Raw genomic sequence first — 26,311 nt, forward strand, 5'->3', positions numbered from 1 at the left:
ACAAATATTTTATTTAAAATTATGGAATAAAGTGATTTTTTTTTCAGAATGCTCAATATAAAGCATGAACAAACAATTATTCAATTTCAAAAAAATAATAAATTTGAAAAATCTTATTTAATATTTTGTGAATGATTAAATTTAATAAGTGATGATCTTTTTAAGTTTTATTTCAGGATAATTTCAGTGCATTCTTTGAAACATTTATTATTTAATACGACCTCAACTTCTAAAGATGGCCTTGAAAACACATTTTCCTCTGTTCTCTAATGCGTCCATCAAAAATAATTCCAGCAAACAGTTGAGAAAAAAAACTAAACACTTAACCTTTATTGTGGTCGTTTCATTGCGTCTAAAGCAAACAAAAGAAGCAGACGATTTTGATGGTCGCAGAGGTGGAAGGTTTCCTTCAGCGTGAGCATTTTCGAATTGTTTGTTCGGAAAGAGTGAACTCTTTCATTAAAATATATGTGGAATGGGAATTAATAATTGAAGACATATACACTACTTTCAGAAAGTAAACTGCTATATAAGAATACCAATTTGTATTATTTTTTATTTAAAAATTTTGTGTTATTTATATCTTTTTTTTTGTAATGTAGAACTAAAAGGAAAATTTTATAATAATTTATGAATTTTTGATTTCCTTATAACCAATATAAGGGAAAACTGATAATGTCCTGTACAGCATAACTAAAATATAGTATTATGCCTGTGTAATAACTTTTTTCCGAATAAGATTAATTATTTCAAGTATATTTAGGCATGAGTTTTTAAAATTAATAATAATCTAACTAATATGGAGAGGGGGGGGGGACTGATTAAGTCCTGTTCAACATAACTGAAATAAACTATTCTGTCTGTGTAATAACTTTTTTCTGAATAAGATTAACTATTTCCAAGTATATTTAGCAATGAGTTTTTAAAATTAATAATAATTTGAAATACACTATTCTCATAGAAATGTTAAAGAACAATTTGAAATTCTTTCACCTTTATGTAATTAGTCTTGCTGTTTACTATAAAGGTAGTTAAGTTAAAGGTAACGTCAATTAGAGTAACTGGGAAAGAATTTTGAAGTAATTGTAATTTTTTCAAAAAAAACTTAGTATAAAATAAAGGATAAAGTATTCTTTAAAAACAATAGTATAAAATTAAGTATGAAGTATTCTTAAAAAACAATAGCATAAAATAAAGTATAAAGTATTCTTAAAAAACAATAGTATAAAATAAAGAAGAAATTTGTATTTTTTGGGAGTCTATAATTATGTTAATCTTGGCTCCTTAATATATGGAATTTTCAAAAATAAGTCGTTAATCTGCCATCCTCACTTTCAGGAGCGTTTCCAGTTACCATGGCAGGTTCAAACTTGCTCAAAGCCAGAGAGAGAAAATTCATGATGAGAATATACTTATCTTGAATGTACTCCAATTTATCGTCTTTCAGATATATATCTTCTGTTTTATAGAATATTGCATTTAAATTATAATAATTATTTAATGCCTTCATTTTCGAAGAATACCTCAAAATAATTATATCCTCAATTTTCTTTGGAAAATGTAGAAAATTAAGTTTTATAAAAACAATAATGACTGAATATTATGATTTAGAAGAAGGAAATATTTACACATTAAAAGTAATAAAAAAAAATTAATAATTCGTTTACACAGTTTATTTCACTTTCGACAGAACCTTCCATCTATTTCAAGTGAAATGTTCATTCCATGATTCAATTTATTGTTCTATGACTTTTATTGTACTTGAAAAGATAAATTCTTCTTTTTCTTCTATATTTTACTTCAGCGATAGGATGTGGGAGAATAACTTTTACTTTATGAGCGGAAATCACAAAATACTAGTCATTCCTCACTAAACTCCTAGTAGTCATTCCTCACTAAAACACCTCAAAACTGGCCATATTCAGTTCACTACCGTCATATAATTAAGTTAGTGCTCATTCAAATACCTTCAAAAATGTCGTATACATAATTATAAAAAATTAGACATTATTAATTTGATATCAGTTTCTCTATTTCCACAGACTACATTTTTTGTTTAAATGAGGGGAAATTTTTATTTTCAGATTTCACCATTAGCCTCATGTTTTTTATCTTCTTCGTCATATTTTTTCCATATTTGATGTCAAACGGCTTCAAATCCCTATTAACCATCAAGCTCCATATGTAAAAATTTGCTTGCAGATTTTTTGAAATAGTTAATATGGTATAAAGAAATAAATGTTAGAGGCGAAATAAAATGTTTCCCTATAGCATGGTTTAAAATTATATCCTGCCATTTAATAAATTATTCCAAATACGTAAGAGACACATGTTTAGTGACATTAAAAACCTGCCCTCAATTACTTCTTTACGAGATTTGTCAAGGGTTATTGAGAACATCAATGTATTTCTCAAGACGAAATTCAAAAATAAAATTGAAATTTCCTCATAACCGTTACGTCATACAGACGCCAAAAATATTTAATTCAGATATTTATTTTTATTAATAATGAAATAAATGCATCTTTGTGTATGTTAACGTTCTACAGGCCAGATTCTTTGAACCTAGAACTTGGCAAATGTATACTTTTATGAACGGGAACGTGTACCTTGGATCACGATTATCATTGTTGTAATGAAGTTCAAATCGTTTTCAGTTTTTCTAATACTATTTCATCTTGGTTATTTATTCCATTGTTGATGATCAAGGTGTGAAAATTCGAGATAATTTTCATATTAATAGTTTCAATATAAAGTATGTTTTTAATAAAATTTTTATAATTCTTTTTGTACCTATAATTAAGATTTAATTTCAAAATTAAGCAGTGGTAAAAAATTTTTAAAGTGTGCGTATTTTTAAACACTGATGCTCTTTCTTGTGATATAACTGGATATACAAAGAAATTGAAAAAAAATAGAACAAAATAAAATTTCTAAAATAATATGCATTTTGTGTCTATCAAAAATTGAAATTTAGAAATATCTTTCTGAGTAATTCATTAAAATACCGTTATATAAAATATTGAATTGAAATTTTTAGGAACCATTAATCTCAGAGAACCAACTGGTTGTCAAAGGCAGCTAGTCATAGATATAAAAGGAACATAGACAGTGAGCAATGAAGTCACTAATTACAATTATTCCTTTTTAAAATAACTCTCATATCTGTCTCTACTTAGTTAACGTCTTGTTTTGAAGCGTCTCGCTTGATTTAAATTTAATGAGGCTCTGAGCTGTTTGAGATATGGGCCGCTTTATTCATTTAAGTAGTGCATTTAGTATTTATGTCATTTACTAATTCGGACAATTCTTTTGGGACTAAACCTCTAACAAGTGAGAATCATAATCAAAAGTTTGTGTCGTTTATAAATAAATCTGATATTGCTGAAGCCTAATGAGGGCTGTTTTGGAATGAACTTGTAATTTTAAATCTTGTTCTGAAGACGATGATGACATCTGATTCATCTTTCCGAATTCTTAATGTATTTTTTCATGATTTAGTTGACTTTCACCCATTTCCATTCTTTCCAACCCAAGGTAGAGATTAAATTGTGTAATTTTTCGAACAATGTAAACACCTATAAAATGGATTTCGTTCAAAAACATTTTGGTTTTGATGCATATGTGTTATTTGTTTATAAACAATACATCATGGATCAAAATGAATATTTTCAGAACCAAAAATATACATTATACAAAGATAATGCTCAAGATATTCCAGCCAAATGTTTTTAAAACGCCTTTATCGTTTCTTTAAAGATGTTTTCTTTTAAAATTGCGGTCTAGCAATGTCACTTTACTGTATTTATTGGTCCATAATGACCGTTTCCCTTTCAATGGGTTGTTTAGTTTGATAAGTTACTGTGGTTGCTATCTGCGCTGCAGTAACTGCTTTACCACATTTTCAACAGTTCACTATTCACTTCACATTACACAATACACCTTTTGTCCACAAACATTTAATTTTACAATCTACTTGATATTTTCTAAGGATTTATTCTTGTTTGTTTTAAAAATAAAATGTGGATTTTAAATGTATCAACAAACTAAAAACGCTGAATAAAACTACCTTTCAGTTACTTTGTCTATAATGATAATGAATTTGAAATATCACAAAAGGAGGAATTAAATAAATAATATAATGGAAATAAATGAAAAAAATTGATTAAAATAGTATAATTTGTAAAATAATAATTACTTTTGGGAACTATCAGGCTCGCCGATGATATTAGTTATATTTCATTTCAATTAAATCGCTTAAATATAATTTCATGCCCATGATTTCCTCGAATTGTTAGATATTAAATTTTTGCTCTTCTAATTATCTTTCATATGCAGTGTTCATTAGGTACATGGAACCTTTCCAATGGAGACTAGTAGCATGACATCATAGCGCATTTAGAAGCATAAATATCTGGTTCATTTATCTTTTAAATTTTATGGTATTGTAATATCACTTTTTTAGTCGCCTTTAAAATATGTACAGTTAAATATAATTATTTTTCTTTAGCTTTCAATGAGGGAAGAAAATCAAGCGATTAAATATTTGATGAAACATGAAAATAGTTCGAACAATTTTAGGGTAACAATGTAAACTATTGTTAGAAATAAGGCAAAATTCATTTTTAAATATCGCTAACATTTTTAAAAAATTAGATGGCTATTAAATTATTCATTAACTCACACAAGGTATATGCGCGCCAAATTTCATTGCTTCTAACTTGTAAAGTGCCAACACACACACACACACACACACACACACACACACACACACACACACACACACACACACACACACACACACACACACACACACACACACACACACACACACACACACCTTTATCATATATAGAGATGGCTATTGAGCAATAAACTAGAGCGCGTGAATAAAAGAAAGCTTATTACATAGAAATTTTAAGTGCTTTTTCATTGATTTTCATTATCATATCAAAGGCTTTCTTAACAATTTATGTAAAGATTGAAATTTTGAGGCTGAAAAAAAGGGAGAAATATGAATCCGGGAAGATTAAAAGTTTACATTTTTTTTTATCCCTTTTATATTAGACAATGTTATCTCAACCAACATTTAAAAACTATTATTCCGTTGTACATATCAGAATAAATATTTTTTTTGTGTGTTCTTTTGATTTATTATGTCTCAAAAAATAAGTGGGTTGTTAGGTTTGTTAATTTGATAACTCGTTTTGAAACTATATAAAAATTATTTAGAGGCAGACCTTTGTTCAGTTTATCTAAAAATGGCATGTTGTACTATAAAATCATTTGCAATTCAAACAGGGGCATTTCACCTGGTAATTTTGAATTTTGGTTTATACCAGAAAGAAGATGTTGACTCCGAACGATATGGCGTGTACCAGACTCGTAGGGCAGATGCGGTTATTCTATGGAATGGGCAGCTGTTTTCGGAAGCCTGGAAATGGTCTTGGATCACCTGTCTACATAATGGAGAGGATATGTGTTACAATAAGCTTCATAGTTTTCTAATTTCTAGTTTTTATAAGAGCATTGTCGGATATTGCAAGAAATCGTTTTCTTTATAATTTTGGGCCTCTAAATTTTTAAGGTAAAACTCTTATTCAAAGTAATGAAAACAACTTCCATAATATTTTCTATTTAGAATGGACCATTTTTTTTAACCAATTTATCAATTTTTTACCGAAATGAGATCTATTAAACGAATAAATTCGGAGTTGGCAATTCTGCGTAGCATGGAAATTTCCATAGAAATTATGAAATTTATTTACCTAATATTCACTTTTAAGTTTTATAGCTGTCTCGAGATTATACGCAACATATTTAAAAGGAATTTTTTTTCATAAGGAATCTATATTAACAAAACGTCTCAAAAATATAAGCCATATTGCTGATTTCGAGAAAAAAAAAATTGAAAACTACTTAAAAAAATTTGCAAACTATTTTTGTAAAGTACAAATTAATTGAAAAACGATTTTATAATTTAGCAGAAACTGAATAACAACGATACAAAAGTTTTGCAAAAATATTAGCGCAAAGTAGAACAAAATAGTTTTGCTCCTTAAAATCCTAGGAAACTTTTGAATAACATCACAGAAATTTATTCTTTCAGTGTTACTGAAAAGTAAGCTTTTAAAATAGGAAAGAATTTACTCTATTTGCTCTGATAGAAATGGAACTCATCAAGATTGTTGAAAGCGAGAAAGCTACATGAATTTTAATTTTGTTATTTTAAATTCTTTTAATAGATTCCTTTATTTTAATATTGTTCTTCATTTTTGTAAAATATGCGAATTTTAGATCAAACTGGATTAATATTTACCTTAATATTTATAAAAATTTCTTTTACTTCTAAGTCATAAAATTTCAGCTGAAAACAACATGAATTTCCCGCCATTGGGGGTAATACCGAGCAAATATACCTTTTAGAAAATTGTTTCCTGTGAAAAAGTAAACTGATTGGATAAAAAAAGAATTATTTAATTCGCCCATAATGAATATTGAAAATTTATCAATGAAAAATCATTAGTAAATTTTTTACTACAAAATTCTCTTAGGTGAGGGGAATTTCTTTCCTTTCATACCCTACACATGAAAGATACTAATAAATCGAGTTTTGAAATCTAAATCTTCCGGTCCCAAAGGCAAAACTCTATTACTTCTCGATTACGGACATTGCATTAGATCAAAGCGATTAACAAATTATTTCAAAATATAACGAGTTGTGTTCCTATTTTATGTGGATAATTTTAAAATTGGTTTTTACAAATATTTTCTTATTGTTCAGAGCTAAGCATAAGCAAAGTAGCATTTTTATTATACATATGCAAAAATACACTAAAAAAAATTCCTAAAAATAGAATATTCCTCCAAAATAGAATTCACAATAAAATCTAAGGACATGCGCTGGTGTTCAGTTTGCATTTCACTTCAGATGTTCACTCATAAAATGATAAGCGACGTGAGCACTTTTACGCGGTAAGTTACAGAATCAACAGCGAGACAATAAACTTCTGCAAATTAAAAATAAACACATAAAATCGCTGAATGAAAGAACAAAAAGGAAAAAGAAATTAAATAAATAAAAGAAAATAAAAAAAACAAAAAAAGATTCCGCTACTCAAGAAGCAAGGTTTCGCATGGCTGACGGCCGTTTTCACCTGTGTGACGTCACGACCATACCATATGATATCAGATGTGAAATGCGAAGAGTTTTGCAAACGATTCCGACAATTTTTTGCATCTTTCTTCATTTGAAACTTTCGCTCTGCCGTGTTTGGAGTGTGTTGTGTGCACAATAGAGAAAGGACAGCTTTTCCCCTGTTGTAGAGAACTTTTTGACAGAACAGGAGAACAATGTCTTTTGGTGGGGGTGGTCTTTGCTTTTTGATTCGGGTGCCGACAGTGGAACATGAAAAAGATATTTTTGATCCAAGACTGAGATCCACGCCGGCTTCCACTCCTGGTAAGTTAATTATTTAAATTTTTTAAATAAAGATTATTGTTTTAAGATAAATAGAAAATATTTGATCTTTATCATTTAAAAAAATAATTTAGAAATAATATACACACAATTTTGTTTTTATTAATCGAATAATTTTTACTTAATATTACATTTAAAATTTTCGTTTTCATTTTGGGAATAAAATATTCTTTTCAAAAATATTTAATATTTTAATGAAAGCTTGGAAATATGGGTAAATTTTAAAATAACAGATGCAACATTGTGTCAAAATTTTGCATTATTTTTATGTGTTAATTGAATTTATTTTTAAAATTGTATATGGATAATTTAGAATTAATAAAGATTTAAAATTTATTTGATAAATAACAAATAAATTATATCAATTTTTCATTTTTTGTTACATTGGATATACAGTGATATAGAATAAAGAATGAGATGAAAAAATTAAATTGGAAACGAATTGCTAAAATGGAAACTTGTTCTTGACAAATGAAAAAGTAAGATAAATAAACTTTTTTGAAGTAAATTATCATAAATAACAAACTCCTTGTTAACAGCGGATAAGAAAAAAAAATTCAAACAATTCTTAATTTTTTGCACAATTTTTCTTTCTGCAAACTCTATTTGTGTTATTTTGTATATATGGTGGAAAAATAAACTTACCACGGTTAATCTCTTAACTCACTAATTTCTTTTACTTTCTACTTAGACGATAATTTCGAAATTTAATTTTATTTCATTTCACTTGAGAGCTTATAGAATACCTGAAGGAAATAATCGTTTAAGGGCAAGAAGTATACAATTTTAATTTTTTCTCTTTTAAATCACCTATTACAAACGATTTAACTGCAGAATGTTTTGCGTAATACGAAAATTCAGATTTTTTTGCAAAATACGAATATAATATTTCAATATTTTTCAAATACGAATATTCTCTGTAATAAATTGCAAGTTTTTAGATATATACTTCATATTTAGCGACTGGATTAAATAACTGTTTTTGACATTGTTTGACAAAACAAAATACATGTTAATGGAAATGACTCTATTACTTGATTCGAGTGCTGAAAATGAAATTCTAAAAGAATGTTTATGATTCAAAACTGAGATACCTACTGGTTTCTAATAAAGTATTTGATGTATTATCGTGAGAATAATATTTATAGGGCAAGAAATAATAATAATATTATTATTATTCAAGGACATCGTTTGCAAAATGATTGTAAGTTGTGTTTTATTCAAATACTAATTTTTTTAATAACATGTATAAAACTCATTAAAATAAAAAAAGGCAAGCTTCTCTTAATATACACCTAATATTTTATTGCAATTTCTAAAATTTAAAATATTGTTAGCTATGTGATACTGGATTGATGAGCACTAGTTATCTTTTTATTAATAAATGAATGCAAACGATTTTTCAACTTTAATTTAATTCCTTTATGCCTTGATTTTATATATTATGAATTAAAATTTATCTAAATGAAAATTTTTTTTAAAGATATACTTCGTTATATAAGAAAAAGAATGAGGTTATTTTTAAAAAAATAAGATTAAACATGCGAAATATTATAAGTTAAAGTAGGGACACCTCCGTAACGCGTAAAAGAATCAAATCTCAAATAAATCTTTATGATGTTAATTACAATAAAGCAAAAAAAAAAAAAAAAATGAAAAGCGATAAAATATATTTAATGACTTATTTATGTGTAATGTTTAAAAAAATTGTTGTTTATAAATAAACAATAAAATAATGAGTAGGATGTGAAATCAAATTTGGAATACAAAAGTGCTTAAGTAAACAATATAAATCTAATTTTAGAAAAATTCTCACGAAATAATTACATACACATATATATGTAATTTAAGAAAAAATGATTAATAATGCTAAACATTTTTTTCTTAATCATGAAGTCTTAGAATGAATCCGTATTTTTCAATATATAGTTAAGAATATCAGAATTCAGTGGGACAAATTTTGAAACCATTTGCATTTACACGAAATAAATATTTCCATAGAAAATAGAACACCGATATCAACTCGTCTGTGAATCTGATATATCCATTTACTTGCAATGTATTTAAAATATTTTTAAATGTAGCAACTACTTCATTTATCAGTATTAAGTAATGTCGACAGTACAAAATTTAAAATGCTTAATAGAAATTCATGTTTCATTAATTGAAATATACTATTTTTTTCGCTGTTGTGTTTAAATTCATTTTGTTTAAAATAGAAATTTAATATTCTTAAAAACTTTCTTTTTCAATAACAATTATTAGTGCAATAAATTTATATTTACATTAATAAGCGTTTCAAATCCAATTTTTCAATCTTATAATTATTAATCATAAAATTATGTTTCCATAGTTTATCCTTGAAATTAATTATAATAGTGTTAACATTTTATTTATTTTTTTCTTATTTTTATATTGAAATTTAAAATTATCATGTCAAAGAGTTAACTCAGAATAAGGAAAACATAAGGCTATTGATGTTTGAGATATTTTTCTCTTCTTAGCACTCTTAAAGTCCTCTTTCAGTATCAGTTATTCTTCAGTTTTCGTTTGTATAATTATCATCATTTGAAAATTATAAATACTGGCTTAAAACGTAACTTATGTTGATATGTTTACCGGCTGAAATAAGAAGAAAATAAATTGATTTATTTGAAGGAATAATAAAGTAGCATGCCATTATTATTACATTAATATCTTTGCTTCTAATAAGAATATAAAATGTGTTCTTAGTGTGACTGTTTTTGTTGTATAATCTTTTTCACACTTAGTTATGCAGTTTGACATAAATATGCCTTAGAAAGTGACAATATACACCTGGGAGTGAGTTTTTTTTATATATTAATACATTTTTTCGCATAATGTTTATCATAACTTTTCAATACTGTGGTAAAATCGAAAACGTGTTCATTGTTTTATCAAGTATTCAAAAGTGTGATTTTCCCTTGTTGAAACCTAAGAGTGAACAATTTTGTTTGTTATCTGCATGGTTTGTTGCATGGTGAGTAAAAACGTGAAGCTGCAGTACGGAAAAAAACAGAGGGGAAATTAGAAGATAAATCATACGGAGAGATACATTTTGTCACAATATGATATCATAGGACTTGTCTTCCTTATAAGGGTTCATATATACAACAAACTGAATAGGAGTAAGCTTATTAAAATACACGGCATTCTGCTATTTAATACCTGTCATAATGTGATGCTCAAAAATGCTTTGTTGAAGGAATCATGAACATTATGCGCAAGATATTTAATTGAACTTGAACACTACCAATATCCCCGGTAAACCAGTTGGTCTCAAAAGATGGCTAGCTTATGATGTAAAGCTGAAACTTTATGAGTTTATCCGTCTTTCTGTAATAAAACTCCTCCTAAATTATAAGCAATAATGACATTAAAATTTCACATGCTTTCCTAGAGCCCATTTCTAGAACTGTGCAATTTCCAGTTTTCAAATTTAATTAAAATATTTTATTAAATTATAAAAATTATGCCAAGCATCTGCATTTTTGCCAAGTTTTTCGCAAATAGTTTCCTAAAAAAAGCATTCCACGAAAATAATTTGTATATACATGAAGCAAATATAAATTAATATTATGAATTTGTATATATTAATAAGCAAATAATTTTTCTAGTGTTATAAATGTAATTGTTGGACGATTTCTCGTTAATTTTAATAAATTTTTCAAAATTCATTTTAAACCCAATTTGTGGTAAAGTTTGATATTACTATAATTAAATTGAGACCAGTTTTATTGTTTCAACAATTCATTCACTCTCTCATTTCTACTTCTGTTAAAGTTATGAAAAAAAATTTGCATTTTATGGACATTAACGTAAAGACATATTTTTTTTTCGGTTTTTATTTCGTAGAATGCACATCTTTGAAAGCTACTACTGATGTTAGTTTAATTTTTCTCCCTATTGCGACGTTTCGTTTATTTTTCAAAATGCTTTAAATGGCCTTAATGAATGGGTAATATTTTTCAAGGTTATCGAGTACCGTTCCTACCGAAGGGAGAGGACCGATGGGGAAGCAAAGGGAGTGGTCTGTCCACTTTCTCGCATACTCTCTGTCATGCCAGAGAACACCTTACATGGCATTGGCGTACAATAGTTACGAAATATGAACTTTTGGCGAGAATTTCGCATTTTTCCTGAAACTATCGTTTGATACTTGACGAGTTATTTGGCGAGTAATCCCTGACATGGGTTAATTTGAGTTTTAGACATGTTTTCCTTAACCGATTGAGCAATAATTTGACACAAAACTACACTGGCAGTCACAAATTCTCATACCAAATTTGATATATTTGCCATTGCGTTTCCATGTTTCTGAAAGTACAGATAGACAGACGGTCAAATAGTTGGATTTGGCTCAAAATTTGATAATTGTTTACACTATACATGTTAAATCTGTTTACCGAATCTTATCTATCTAGCTTTCTTCGCTTTGTAATAATCGTGTTGATTTATATTCGAGCAGCCGAACTTCCTCTAAACAGATTTTACTTAAAATTCGAAACTGAAATCGATAGAAATCTGCAAATTTGGTGTAAAGAGCATATACCAAATTTCAACTGTCTAGCACAAATCGTTTTTGAGTTCTTTGTCGCAGGAAAAGATAAATCAAAAACAGATAAACTCATTTTTGGAAAATGCCCGTCTATTTATTTATTTATTATTTTTTTAATCAGGTTGGTCTAATACATGAAGATTCGTCAAATTGAGTTTTTTGACGTTTACTTTACTTACTCTATACTACGTATTAGAGAAAGTAAAAAGTGGAAACGTTAAGTAGCATTTTCTGACCAGGTGCATAGGTAAGTTTCTGGTCATAGAAATAAAAATTATGATATGAAGGAACTTTATATGTTCACCATAAAGATTCAATAAAATGAAATCTAAATGTTTGCTAAATTTGTGCTAAATGGGTTAAATACCGAGAGAAAAAAAAATAAAAAGGTTAGACATTAGCTGCTGGTCAAGGGGTCAGACGACACGAGAAATCGTGAAAAGATTCCATTGGTTTTAAGTGTTATAAGAACGTAAAAATATTTTTATTCCAAGCTATACGATATAAATCAGCTATTAATCTTATAGTTTTCAGCAAATTGATTGCACTCACGATATTCATGTCTCATTGTTTGAAGTATTGTGAAGAAGGTTTAAAAAAGTGAAATACCAATGATTGCTAAATTTGTGCTAAATGGGTTCAGTACGGAGAGGAAAAACATAAAAAGGGTTAGACATTAACTGGTGGCTGAGAAGTCAGACGACACGAGAGAGAGCGTTAAAAGATTTTTTAAAGTTTTAAGTGCTGTAAGTACTTGCAATCTTTTTATTCCAAGCCACACGATATAAATCAAATATTAATCTTATAATTTTCAGCGTTTTGATTGCACTCAAGATATTCATGTCCCATTGTTTGAATCATTTTGTAGGCGTAAGAAAAAGCAGGAAGCCATCGACGTTTGTAAAAAGCTTTAAAATGAGACTCACGACTAGTAAATATGTATTATTTTCGGATTATAAATGAAATATCTACGCAAGCTCTGATTGTGTCTTTCTTGAAAAGAGTTAAGATTTTCTTGAAATGAGTGACATATCTTTAATAACGTAATAATAATAAAAGTTAATAAATTTTTTATATATTTCTTCGATATTTTCTAAGCATATTATTGGACAAAAATACATGTTCATCATTTCAAAATTAAAGTGAATCCGTTGTTTTATTGTGGCTAAAGGTATATAATCAGTGCATTTTGTCAAAATTTTCAGTGATTGCAATTTTAAATTTGTTCTTTTACTTTTTTAAAATTTCAACAAATTTCCAACATTAATTTGAGTCCTAACAAACTTTAGCGTTCCCACTTTGGTTGCAACCTACTGCGGTGAATAGCTTATAAGCCAGCTAACAACTACTCTAACCGAGCAATTGCTTTTGTTTCGTGGTCATGTTATTGAACTGCGAACCACAAGGTCCCAGGTTCTATCCTCATGTATACGGATTCGCCACACTACTATATAAGAAACTCTAGTAAAAATAATTTTTTCTAGAGAATTTCATTAGTATCTTAATGAATACAAAATTTAAAAATACAGAAATATTAAAAAAAACAAAACACGCATTGATTATTCACATATCATAAAACAAATAATTATGTTTTTTCGATTATATATATATATATATATATATACAGTTGACAAAATTTTTATTTGTACTCTTCAATTTTGGAATATTATAGCAAAATAAAATAAGGTAACTAAGTTAAAATTGCAGAAATATATTCTAGTGAGGTAAAATAATAATAAAATATCAACAAAAAAACAATCACATTAACTTTAGTTGATTAATGAATAAAACTTTATAAAAACTATACAAAAAGAGTATTTGTACACTTAACTAGTGACAAATTTTAAACATAATTTTATTATTTTATAGAAATTTAATACTTTGTATGCATTCCATTGGCTTTTACAATTGCTTCAAGACGTCTTGGCATTGATTCTATTAACTTTTTGGTGTTTCTTGATCTATTACTTCCCAAGCTTCCATGAGTGCTTCTTTCAAACTATTTTTACTTGTAATATTTTTTTTTTTTTTGGACTTGAGCATCCAATAGCATCCACAAATTTTCAATTTGATTTATATCCGGGGATTGTGGTGGAGTTTCAAGGCGTCTTGGCGCATTATTAAGCAACCATGTTTTAGTAAATATCGCGCTGTGTTTTGGATCGTTATCTTGTTAGAATAAGAAAGTGTCACCGTTACCCAATTTTCAAGCACTGTCTAATAAGATATGCCGCAACACATCAATGTAACCTAAAGTTGTCATTTTTGTGTCAATAAAGTGTAATTTTCCTACATCGCCATGAGCTACACAGCCCCAAACCATCACATTTCCACCACCATGTTTCAGGGTCTGAAGTACATTTTTGCTATCAAGGGCTGTTTTATTTTTTTGCCAGATTTTTCGGATACTAGGGGGTGAAAAAATTTCAGACTTACTCTCATCTGAAAAAATAACCTTTTTCCAGAAGTTCATCGGTTTGTCTTTGTATTTCATAGCAAATTCTAGACGCTTTTTTTTATTTACTTCAGAGAACATTGGTTTTTTTTCTCGGAGTTCTGCCTTTTAAACCAGCACTATGTAACACATTTCTTATTGTTTGAGCGGTCACTCTAATGTTAGAAGATGCGAGAAGGTCATCTGCAATTTTCTGAGCAGAAATTTGTGGTTTTCTAATAGCTGATTTAACAATACTTCGTTTATTTCTTGAAGTTAATTTACTCGGGCCTCCTGGCCTGCGTTCATTTTCAATGCGTACAGTATTTTTATATTTTCTTACGATGTAACCAATAGTTATAAAGGGTAACTTAACCATCTTTTGAATTTCGCGATAATATTTTCCACTTTTATTAAGGTTAGCAATATGAGTTCTCATGTCTAAAGAGACTTCTTTTGATTTCGTGGCCATTTCTCAACTTTTCTCTAAAAGTGACCTTCACTGTTAAAAAAGATAACCTTCAATGTTTAAAAAATACAAACTATCCAAAAAATTAACTGTAATGTGAAAAATTACATGAAATGATAGTAATACTTACCGGAGATATAGGTATACGAATATACATTTTGCAAGAAATTTTCCAATTTTGTAAGATTTAGATTTTATTTTCAATTATTTCAAAATATTTTTTTCGTTTACTTAGAAATAAACAACAAACTCACTCTCACACGTCGCAATGAATAAAATAGCTGCTTATATGTTTCTAAAACTTAAAAAAAAAGTGATGTACAAATAATCATTTTGCCTACTGTATATATCGAATTTTTGAATTTGAATGAATCGAAGCTACATTATAAAAACATTAGCAAAACTTTTATATATTGTCATACAAAACAGAAATTTGAAAATGTCTTTTTTCATGTCTTCATAAAAAATCGTCGCATGTTTAGTGTCAGTGATACGAAAGAAGCGAGAAGATTAACATTTGATATGATATATTTCTAGAGATTTGATAAAAGTAGGCAACAGTATCAAAAAGAAATTTATTACTTCGTTGAAAAGTGTAACAGCGAAATTTCTTTATTGTAGTTATGAATATTGTAATTTTTTATTCTAGTTGCTAAGGTCATGATATTTATATGCTTTTATACAATCAGCATTGACATAAATACTTTCGCGAATACTCTTTGAGGTCTTAACCCTTTCTGATGAGCATTAAGTACTTTTACCAGGTCATAAATATTTTTTTATCAGCAATATTTTATAATGTAAAAAATAATACTAGTTTTTGTTTTATATGGAACCATTATGTTTAGTAACCTGATTTCACATGCTTTTTAGAGCAAAATACCGATTTTTTTAAAAAATCCACATTATAGGGTTAATAAATAAAGTTTTTTGCAAATATTGAGAAGAATTATCTTTAAGAACTTTAAAATTTTGCATAAGACATATATCTTTTATCACTGCAAGCAGCAGGACTATGCGAAAGAATAACATTTTGCAGCATGTAATTTTGATTCTGCGTTTTAAAAAGAGCACATAAAATAATTATTCCAGCCATTGATCTTTTTAAAATTTGAGTGTGGAGATATGAAATAAAAAAAAATTATATATTTGTATTAAGTAACTAATTACAATAATTTTATTTATATATTTGCTCCATTTTAGAATTGCATTTAGATCTTTTCGCCTATCAAACTTTATCAATTATGATTGCTGGCGTTTGTAGCTAAATCTTGCACCGAGAAAAGCTTTAATTCTCTCTATTTCAAAATATGAATTCGACTAAGAAGAGAGGAATTTTGTTCATTGAAATTACTTACTAGAAAGAGCTTACTATAAATATTCTCTAAATATTATACATTCTTAAAAATCTACTTGTATAATTTTATCCTCAAATATTTTTGTAATGACAGTATTCATAAGATTTTCTTGAAGTTGACATTTAAGAGTACGATTTGTTGAAAAAAATCACTTATTCTAACAATTCGTGATTCATATAACATTGAAATAAAAGCTACTGAATTAATTATGCTTAAATAGGTTCGACTTTTTATCGTTTGCTCCTTTAAAATCTTTGAAATTATTCACTGTACAAAGAAGTTGACAGATTTGTTTTTGGTTTTTAGACAGTTCTCACAACGAAATAATTTGCTAAAGAAAAAAAAATAGATTTGGTTACATTCTTAAATATGAAATTCATGTAAAGAATAGTTTGCAAAGAATATCAACATTCTTTTAATAAAAGAAGCAATTCTTTAGAGTAAAGAAATGAAAAAAAAAATATATATAAAGGAGTCATGAAAGTGTTGCTAAAACTTCGTAAGGTAATAATGCTTTAAGCATGATTAGACAGACAATTTAATTCTTGATCTGAATTGTACAACGGCGACAATATGCTCTCAAAAATGTATTTAATATCAACACAATGCTCGTGAATATAAATTCGGTAGCTAAAACAATAAAAGCATTGCTGTCAAATATCCTAAAAATATATTTTAAATTTATTCTAATTAGATAAAAAATATATGGAAATAAAATTTGTACTACAAAAATAATCATTCTTTTTCAGTTTTCAAATATTATAAAAAAGAACTTGTACATTACTTATGTAACATATCCTAATTATTGAGAAAAGCATGAAAATTTCACTTAGTTTTTATTGAAAATCTAAATTTTATTTTTGCATATACTCCTGTAATCTAAGAAGTACTACGAATAAAATTTAATAACAGTCTAACGATCTAACAATTTGTCTAAAGGTGTTTCGAACAATTTTTTTTTATCGTGTATTTGCCTTATGCATATCATATGACAAATTTATAGACAGTATACCAGCTATAAACATTATTATAGTTAAAAGAGCAGAAGTCATTACTTTACTATTAAACATAAAGCAAATAGATTCTATATCTTCGCCATTGCTATTAACGTATTTTGAAAAGAAGTGTAGTTATTTTGAAGAGAAACGCTGGTTAAACATATGCTTATAAATAATTCTATCCCAGATTGTGTTGCAGTATTTATAATGAGTTTCGTCTACGTTAGATATTATCAAACGCCACTGGAGAGGGAGTAATATAATTTAGAAAAGTCTGTCGTAGTTTTTCAAATAATAGAAAATTTATTTCATTCTATAGTGCCGATTAGCACTGAAAAATATAAATAATAAACCAAAAAAAATCAATGAAATTATTTTTTCCCCTTGATTCTTTCGTATGTATATAATCATATATGTTTTAATCTTAGCTTCGTTGCATGGAAAAGTTTTTGATCCTTCATTTTTTTTTGTCTGACGACATAAAATTGAATTCATAACTATAATCAAGGTTAATGACTAGATATAAAATTTAATTTAGTTACCTTATTACGTTTTTGAGCTATATTTTCACAGACACAAACAAACTGAAAAATAGTCTATCATTCACTGGATTTGGCATAAAATTAGCTACATATCTATAGTTCTGTCGATAAAACTGCATGTCTAATCTCATCTCTGTAACTTGTTGTGTTTTGGCATTCAAACGTTTAGACATGCATAGGCGGGCAGACGATTTTTTTTAGATTTTTCCACTAACAAATTGCTTCCAAAATTGGATGGAGATCACTCATTTTGTGTCAAAACCAAATTTTATTTTGTCTAACTTGCTTTATTTATGAGTTATCACGTTTCCATACCGAAAGAAAGACGGACAGAATTCCAAAAAATGTCTTTTTGGAATGATAATGTGCATCGGCTAACATACTAATTATATATTCTAAATGGCAATACATGATTAAAATTTGTGCAAAATGTTCTGTGTGACAAACAAAAGGATTAGGCAGAATTTCTAACTTTGGCACGTAGTTAGTTCTTGAGTAATAGGTACCTACTAGAAAATGAGGTTTAGAAAGTTTTAATTAGATTTTTAATGAATCAGATTTAATCTTTTTCTTTTATAACTTCACAGCATTACAATGCATAAAAATTCTTTTAAAATAAAAATAAAAAATGGCTTTGCATTGCACTGCGACGGTATTAAACGTATTTCTTTTGTGCACATTACTGTGGCCATGTAATAAAAATGAAATAAAGATAGACTAATAAATCCTAAAATATTTTTATGATACAATGTTTTGGATTACAAGTTTGAATCTACTTTAATTATTAATATTAGTTTGGATTCAGGGGCGTTTAAAACATAGAGATTTTTAAAATAATTAATTAAAATTCTTTAACTCTTATAATATCTCCCTTTTCCGTATAAGAAAAGGTAAGAAAATTAATAGTTTAAATTTAACTGCAAACGAAAGTTTCAATTTTATTTTTTTCAACCGAAGTTTGATTTTTATAAAACAACGGTTAAGACCACTTTCTAATATGTGTAGTTAAAAACCAATATGGAAAGTAATAAATAACTACAAAATGGTCAAAAAACTAGTTATTTGTTGCAATCCAACTGAATAACGACTGTTCCTAATTCACCGCAAAGCATATGCAGGAAAATACGTGCAGATTGCAATCGTGACCATATTGTCCTCAAGGTATCCTACTACAATTCCAGTCTGTCAAAAGTCTGTAGTACCTTTCTTTCATTTTTTCGTGTCACAAAATGCTTTATAAACTTTTTTTGCAATTCAAGGTCATGCCGTGATTGTGTTTCCAAGAGAATCGAGTAAATGGAATTTTTTACTGTCAGGGTACATCCGATGAAATGGGTTATTTTGTTTCGCCTGGTAAAATGCCGGCTGTCATCCACGGTTACGGATAAAATGTTGAGCGTTTTGCGCTTTGTTAACCTGTCACGCTCATTGTACAAGACCGATCAACAGATAGGAATAAGTTTCAAGTTATTAGATTGGAGAATACGGTGGATAAAAATATGATCGTATTCAGTGCACCACATTATTTGGTTTTAATTGTGAATTATTTCCCATCCTTTTATTTAATGAAATTAATATATTATGGGTGATTACAGCGTGTTAAAGTAGTGTTTGTGGCTATTTCTTAAATGAAAAAGATTTAGACATTTTAATTTACTGCATTGAAATTAAACATTTGAAAAAATAGACATTTGACATAGACATTTATAATTTACTGCAACTACTGTTGAAAGAAATGTAACCAAAAAGAAATTTGAGACTACTTTTATAACGCACGATTTAATGATGGTAATATTAAATATACAGGGTGGTCGCCAAATCCTACCCTGTTTACAAAAATATGTATTGTAAGAAAACTATTATAATTTAATTATAGTTATTTCGGTATATTATAAAGACGTTTATAAAGTTTTAATAAAGCCAATAATGTCAGTAAATTTCATTGTGAATTCCTTTCATACCTCGAAGACTCTGAAGATGGTAATCCGATTTTCGCCGAGTATTATACAACATTTCGGCTGTCCCGCTGGACACAGTATCTGAGATTCTAATTTTGAGCGTATCTTCATTTGGCATTGCAAACACTGTATTCTTTATGTAATCCCAAAATCAACATTGAAAATATTGTTCGCTTTGAAGTCATGAACTAAAGATACACCTTGAAAAAAAATACATTCCATATTATTAATTGTTTAACAATCTGAGCTGACAAGCTGATTATTACAGGTGGCTAGTAATTATCATTACTTAATATTTCATTTCGAATAAAACTAAGCATTTTTTGGCAATTTTATCAAAAAAATTAATTTTTTTATGAAATATTTTTATGCATATTTTAATTTAAAGAAAAACTATTGTATTTGATAAAAAACTTCTATCCAAACAATGAAAAGGGAGACAGCCAATATCTATACTCAGTTGTCTTTACAGTACTATGATGAAGTCTGTATTATGAAGTCACATATTGTATTAGTACGCAAGAAAGTCTGGGGGAGAACAGTCCAACTGGTTAGATGCATAAATGGTATAAATTCAGTTTAATTTCCATAAAAATTAAGATGCACCGGACACTTGATAGACCGGGTACTGAAACATAACCCATCCTTTTAATTATTAAAAATTAAATCTCTTTTTAGAAATATCCTAATTCCTCTGAATTCATTAAATATTTCTTTTATTTAACAATGCTTATTTTATTATCGTTTTCTTCACAGTTAAATATATGTTTTGGAATAAAATGTTTCTGGAAATTAGGTAAAACATATAAAAATGCATTTGGAGGTAAAATATAGTAAAAACATTTTATTTAATGGATGATTTTTGAAAATCTCAAAGCCATAATCCCTTTAAACTAGAAGTGACTAAATAGAAACTCAATATTGAAAGAAAAACTCTCAGAAAATCGTCTTTCATAGATAAAATATATCTTATTTTAAAGAAAATATAATTAACTTTTGTGCAATATCCCTCATAATTTCTCATTTTTAAAAATATTATTCACCTATAACTCTCTGATTTTTACTTATTCTCATGCAATTTATTTATTTTACGATAAATTGATATAATTGTCTAAAAATAGGATTTCGAGATTTTTATAAATTTCCACATTTTGGATTTCCCTTAATCCGAATGAGGAAATCTAAATATTTTATGAATACCTTTGTCTGTGCGTACGCTTTGCTCATTTTTTAAAACTTTTATTTGGCGTATTGTGCCTGTAAGCTTTTGATATTTTTTAGACTTTAGACCAGATCTGAAAAAATAAACAATATACCAAACCCTCGGGCAATCTGCATGGAAAAATGTATAATAAAATATGAATGTAATAACTGTAAACCGGTGTGTCAAAAATTCCAATAAATTTCACTCTTATTTAGCCCTCAAGATAAATAAACCCATGGAAATATCTGTGATATATATATATATATATATATAATCAATGTGGCCGAAAGGGTTAAATATGTGAACTTCGATTTGCCGATTTGAGGGAAGTGTCACGGAGTTCTTGAATTCAAGGTTCTTAACCTCCTGACATGGCAGATGAGTAGAGTAATGTCATGGCATTGATATTACTTAGTAAGTGGTATATGTGAACCTCAAATTGAACAGTTGATAAATGTTCAATTTTAAACAAAACTGACCAAGAATGAAATAATGTTCTTTATTTCATCCCTATCCATTTCACGACAATCTGTTTAGGATATTATTATGAGCAGATTTGGTGTTTTTAAATATTCTAATAACAAAAAAGGAAGTAATGAAAGTAAGACATGTAAGAATCTGACCCTTTATATTTGATAAAACATTATCCACATCTGATGATTCATAGATGGGTACCATCCCATGTTGGAATTTTGGGCAACGAAGAGGCAGACACGGTTGCCAAATTGGCGACTACTTCAATCGCTACTAATATTTCTACGAGAGACATAAAAAAACACATTAAAATGCTTCTTTATTCTAAATCGCAAAGACAGTAGAACCTGGTGACAAATAACAAACTTCATGTTATCAAACCACATGTGCAACAACCTTGGCCCTCATTAATGAACAGAAAAGCAGACACTATTTTAACTCGTTTGCGCATTGGATTCACCCATATTCACTTGTTGCTAGGTGAACAACCACCTCTGTGTTCGAGATGTCATTGTCAAATGTCTGTCCATCATATATTGTCTGATTGCCCTAATTTCACTGCCCAGCGTTTACAGTTTTTTCAAAAGTCTTTTACTCCAATATCTTTCTTGCTTGATAAGATACCTCATTGTCGAACTCTTTGCGTTTTTTAAATACATTATTCATTTATTTAAATCTTTATTACATTTTAGAGCTCCTCCTCATATTCAATTCAATGACTCTTTTAAAATGATATAATTTTACCTATTGTTTGGCGCAGCATGATCAACAAAATGGCTCTTGCGCCAGAAGTCCTCCCCCCTCCTATGATTCATAGAATTTGGAAAAATTTATTTATTTCGAAATCAGGAAGAAAAAAAACTATTTTATTTTATATGTTGTAGTCCATTTCATCCTAGAGGCCGTAAGTAATGTCTAGTCGGAAATATACCACTGAAAAAACAAGGCATACGTTCCTTTAGTAATATACATCATCAGGTATTTATGGCTTATGACTGAAGTACTTTTACATCGTTAGTGTTTTCCTTGCCTGAATAGAATTGCATTATGAACGATGATAGTAATTTTTAGGCTGCCGCCTTTTTATTTCCGATTGTATTCATAATTTAATTACCATTCTGTCCAATTCATCTACTATAGTTTAACAAAATGAATAACTGATAAGCCTACAGATGTTGTAACACTTTCAAAACAATCTGCTTTTGCACTCCCTCCTGTCTTACAAACTTAAAAAGAAAAAAAATACTACTTTCCTTTATTCTTTGAGTTTCGCCTACTGTATTCAGCTAAAGCTCAAAAAGCTCATAATGCATTAAAGCTTCTTTTCACCATTTACTACCTGTTTTATTGGCTGTGTTTACTTGAGCTTTCTTATTACGCCAGAGTCATAACAAAAGAATGCAGAACTCACACGCGAAGGTGACACTAAAATAGAGAGTCAGGCAACGGATGTCTTGGAAAAAAAGTAAGAGGCGCGAATGTTTTCTTAAGGACATTGCAATGCATCTATTGAATGTATTGCGATTTATATAGAAACGGGGGTTTTTTAGTGCATTATTGTTGTGGTTAAACTTACTTTATTGAATCACAGTTTATTTCTGAAAGTGCTATTGAATGAATTTCAGATATATACTGTGGCTGAAGATGAAGATATCCTTAAAGTGATACTGAGCGAATTCAAGGATATCTCTTGACATTTGGAAGCGTCATTTTTACTAACAAAGAATGACATAACTATTCAGTATTAAAAGTATTGGTAGTGTAAATTATTTACTAGTTAATTTTAGGTTTATTATCTCCGAATTAAATATTATATAACAATGTATGTATGATAAATATTAATATTTTGAGTAGAACTCAAATCGAATTTATTAAGATTTTTTTTGTCTTTTTTAAATACGGATTTATTTTTTAAATATATCAGAACTTAGATATTTCGAAATTGAGGGGACTCAAAAAATTCTGATCGAACAAAACTGGGTTAACAAGCATTGCAATAGGTTAAATAGAAAATTAATTTGTCTTGAGAAAAATTCAGAATACTGAAGAATTAATTCAAAGAAGCGCTCACATTATCCAAATTCCACTATATTTAAATGAGTTTCAAATTTTTAAGCGTTATTTCTTGGATTTCAAAAAGTTTAAAATTTCTGAAACAGACTGAAAATTTATAGAAGACTTTTTCTTTGACAGTAAACTAATTAAATCATCAACCATTAATGAATAAAATAATTCGTGCTTCAATTAAAGCTGTTAAGTACTTTATATATTTGAAATTATTTTGATATTTTATATAAATAAATACAGAATACTTCTTGAATCTTGTGAAAAAGGTCTTTTCTCCTTTCATTAAATCAAAGTTTATTATAAATAAACAAGATAACTAATCATAATGTCAGTTTTTTTTTGTGCAGCTTTTGAAATTTTAAGAACCTCTAAAATCTAAGTATGATTTAAATTATATCACAAATATCATTGTGATTTTTCTAAATTTAAAACTGCAGTTTTTCAGCATGAAATATTGTTTGCTACCACTAATACATTATCAGAATAATGCGTAGTCTATTTTATTAAAATCATATGAAATAATAAAACATGAGTAAGAAGCATAGAGAATACTTACAGTCAGTAGAAAATACTTATAGACAGTAGAATACTTATATTCAGTAGAGAGTGCTTATAGACAGTAGAATATTTATATTCAGTAGAGAATACTTATAGACAGTAGAATACTTATAGACATTAGAATACTTATGGACAGTAGAATACTTATAGTCAGTACTTTTTAGTCAATAGAGAATACTTATTATTCTTTAAAAATCCTGAAGAAGAATTTTAATTTCCATTGGCGTATATTCGTTACAGTATTATTAGATTTCTCATTATCGATTCTTTACGAGTTTTGGTAAAAATATTTTCAGTAAAAAATAAAAAATAAGTAAAAACATTACTAGCTTGGTAAAAATATAAAATTTGGTATTAGTTTGCAATAAGTCGAAAGTGAATTCTTTGAAGAAAAACTGAAATGAATAGGAAATCCAAGCTGATAATACGAATTACTCTTGAAGTAAGCAGCCTGATTTTTTCGAAACATTACAATTAGAAATATGATTTGAAGGTAGAACTAAAGGCTGAAAAATATGTATCTTCATTATAAAATTTATTATATTTTTGTATCTATCTAAAATGTAATGGATTAATTGAATCAAAAATTTGAATAACAGGACAATTTCTAGAACCATTTTGGGGGAATTAAGAAAAATTAACTTTTTCTTATGCATTGCTTTTTTAATAAATTACAATGACTAAAAATTACATTGATTATTACAGTTTAATCAATAAAAAATTACATATTTTTATCAATTAAATTTTTAATTAATTTTACATGAGATTCTTAATACTAGTTTTGATTTAGAGGTTTCCATTCTTTCTTTGACTGCGAGATTTTGACACATTTTATGTTTCACTCTTCTTCATGTTTCATTTTATGTTTCACACTTCGAAAAACGCATTTCTTGAATCATATTTGTATATATTTTTTTTGAATACGGTATTTCAAAAACGCTCTGAGCTGACGGTTGAAGCTAAGTTTGGGTTTTTAAATTAAAACTGCAATTTTTTAAAATTAATTTTGAAAGACATTCATTTACGGAAACTTTGTTCGTTTGTCTGCTATGTACAAACGAGCATAACTAAAAAACAAAAAGATCTAGGTAAATAAAATGTTAGCCAATATTTTATTATCTAAAATGCAGATTCATGTTAAGCTTTGTATCAAATTCGCCAAAGGACTGAACGTTTTTCAATCTATACATGCCATGCATGAAAACGTAATAACTCAAAAGCGCAAGAAAAGCGCATGCAATTTTAGTAGCAAGATCTCATTTGTTTGGGTATCATATTTTTATGTCAATCCGCCGATAAAGAAGTATTAAAAATGCATACTCAATTTTCTTCCACATTCTATGAAGCCCAAAACCCTCATGTGCAGGAATCTTGAAAATAAAATTTGAATACGATTGATGTTCATAGCATTATACAGTGTAAGGGACAGATAAAATAATATCTCTGTCTTATTAAGGAGTTTGTGAGAGAGTTTCGGGAAGAACTACTCCGTGGGGTTTTGCAGTTAATAAAGAGAATCAAATACAATTTGTGCAGGTTGAGTGCGTTTAGATTTCTTAAAATGTGACCCATTCTTTAAAGTTCTAATTCATTTTCTATTTAAGAAGTGCTTAAAATTAAATTCATTAAAAATTTTGTTTCGATTTTATATCATTTTTCAAGTTTAAGGCATCATATCGCTATGTATGCTGCCTTACACTTGGATAAAAAAAATGGTTATTTTAAAAACTATTTTAAGGCTTAGATCTCATCCAATCTTAATATTAAATCTTTTCTTCAAATACAGCTGTCTAAAACACGCATCCATCAGCTGATACGTGTATAATTGATATTAAAATGCACTCATGTCGTACATTAAATTCAATTTTACGACTTAAAATACTCACCTGTCTCATTTCCATATATTTTTCAACACGTAAAAAAATAATCGGAATTCATGTTTTTTATGTACTTCAAGTTGCTCTTCAAATCTCGAAGTTTCGCAAACACCAGACAAGCTGTCTCCAAATAAAAGAGCATTAAAATTCAGAGAAATTTAGGTCAAACGTATACAGCCATCAAACTATCACGTGAAGATGTCTTGACATTTGCACCGTGACATATATTGCATTAATTCAAGCTCAGTTGTTCATGCAACAGTTATTTACACATGTTTGTTTACTACGCTTTCCGGCATAGCCATGAAAATGT

General features: G+C 28.1%; 1 protein-coding gene across 2 annotated transcripts in view; it reads left to right on the forward strand.

Moving 5' to 3' along the window:
* The first annotated feature begins 7,171 nt into the window (after positions 1–7,171).
* LOC129963199 (uncharacterized) overlaps positions 7,172–26,311 on the forward strand; it is an 88,109-nt gene continuing 68,969 nt past the window's right edge. For both annotated transcript variants that reach the window (XM_056077376.1, XM_056077378.1), the window contains exon 1: positions 7,172–7,462. In XM_056077376.1, coding sequence (XP_055933351.1) covers positions 7,354–7,462 — 109 coding nt within the window. In that variant the 5' untranslated portion in view covers positions 7,172–7,353. The remainder of the gene's footprint in view (positions 7,463–26,311) is intronic.

Source organism: Argiope bruennichi, chromosome 3 (genome assembly GCF_947563725.1).
Source record: "Argiope bruennichi chromosome 3, qqArgBrue1.1, whole genome shotgun sequence".
Classification (NCBI taxonomy): domain Eukaryota; kingdom Metazoa; phylum Arthropoda; class Arachnida; order Araneae; family Araneidae; genus Argiope; species Argiope bruennichi.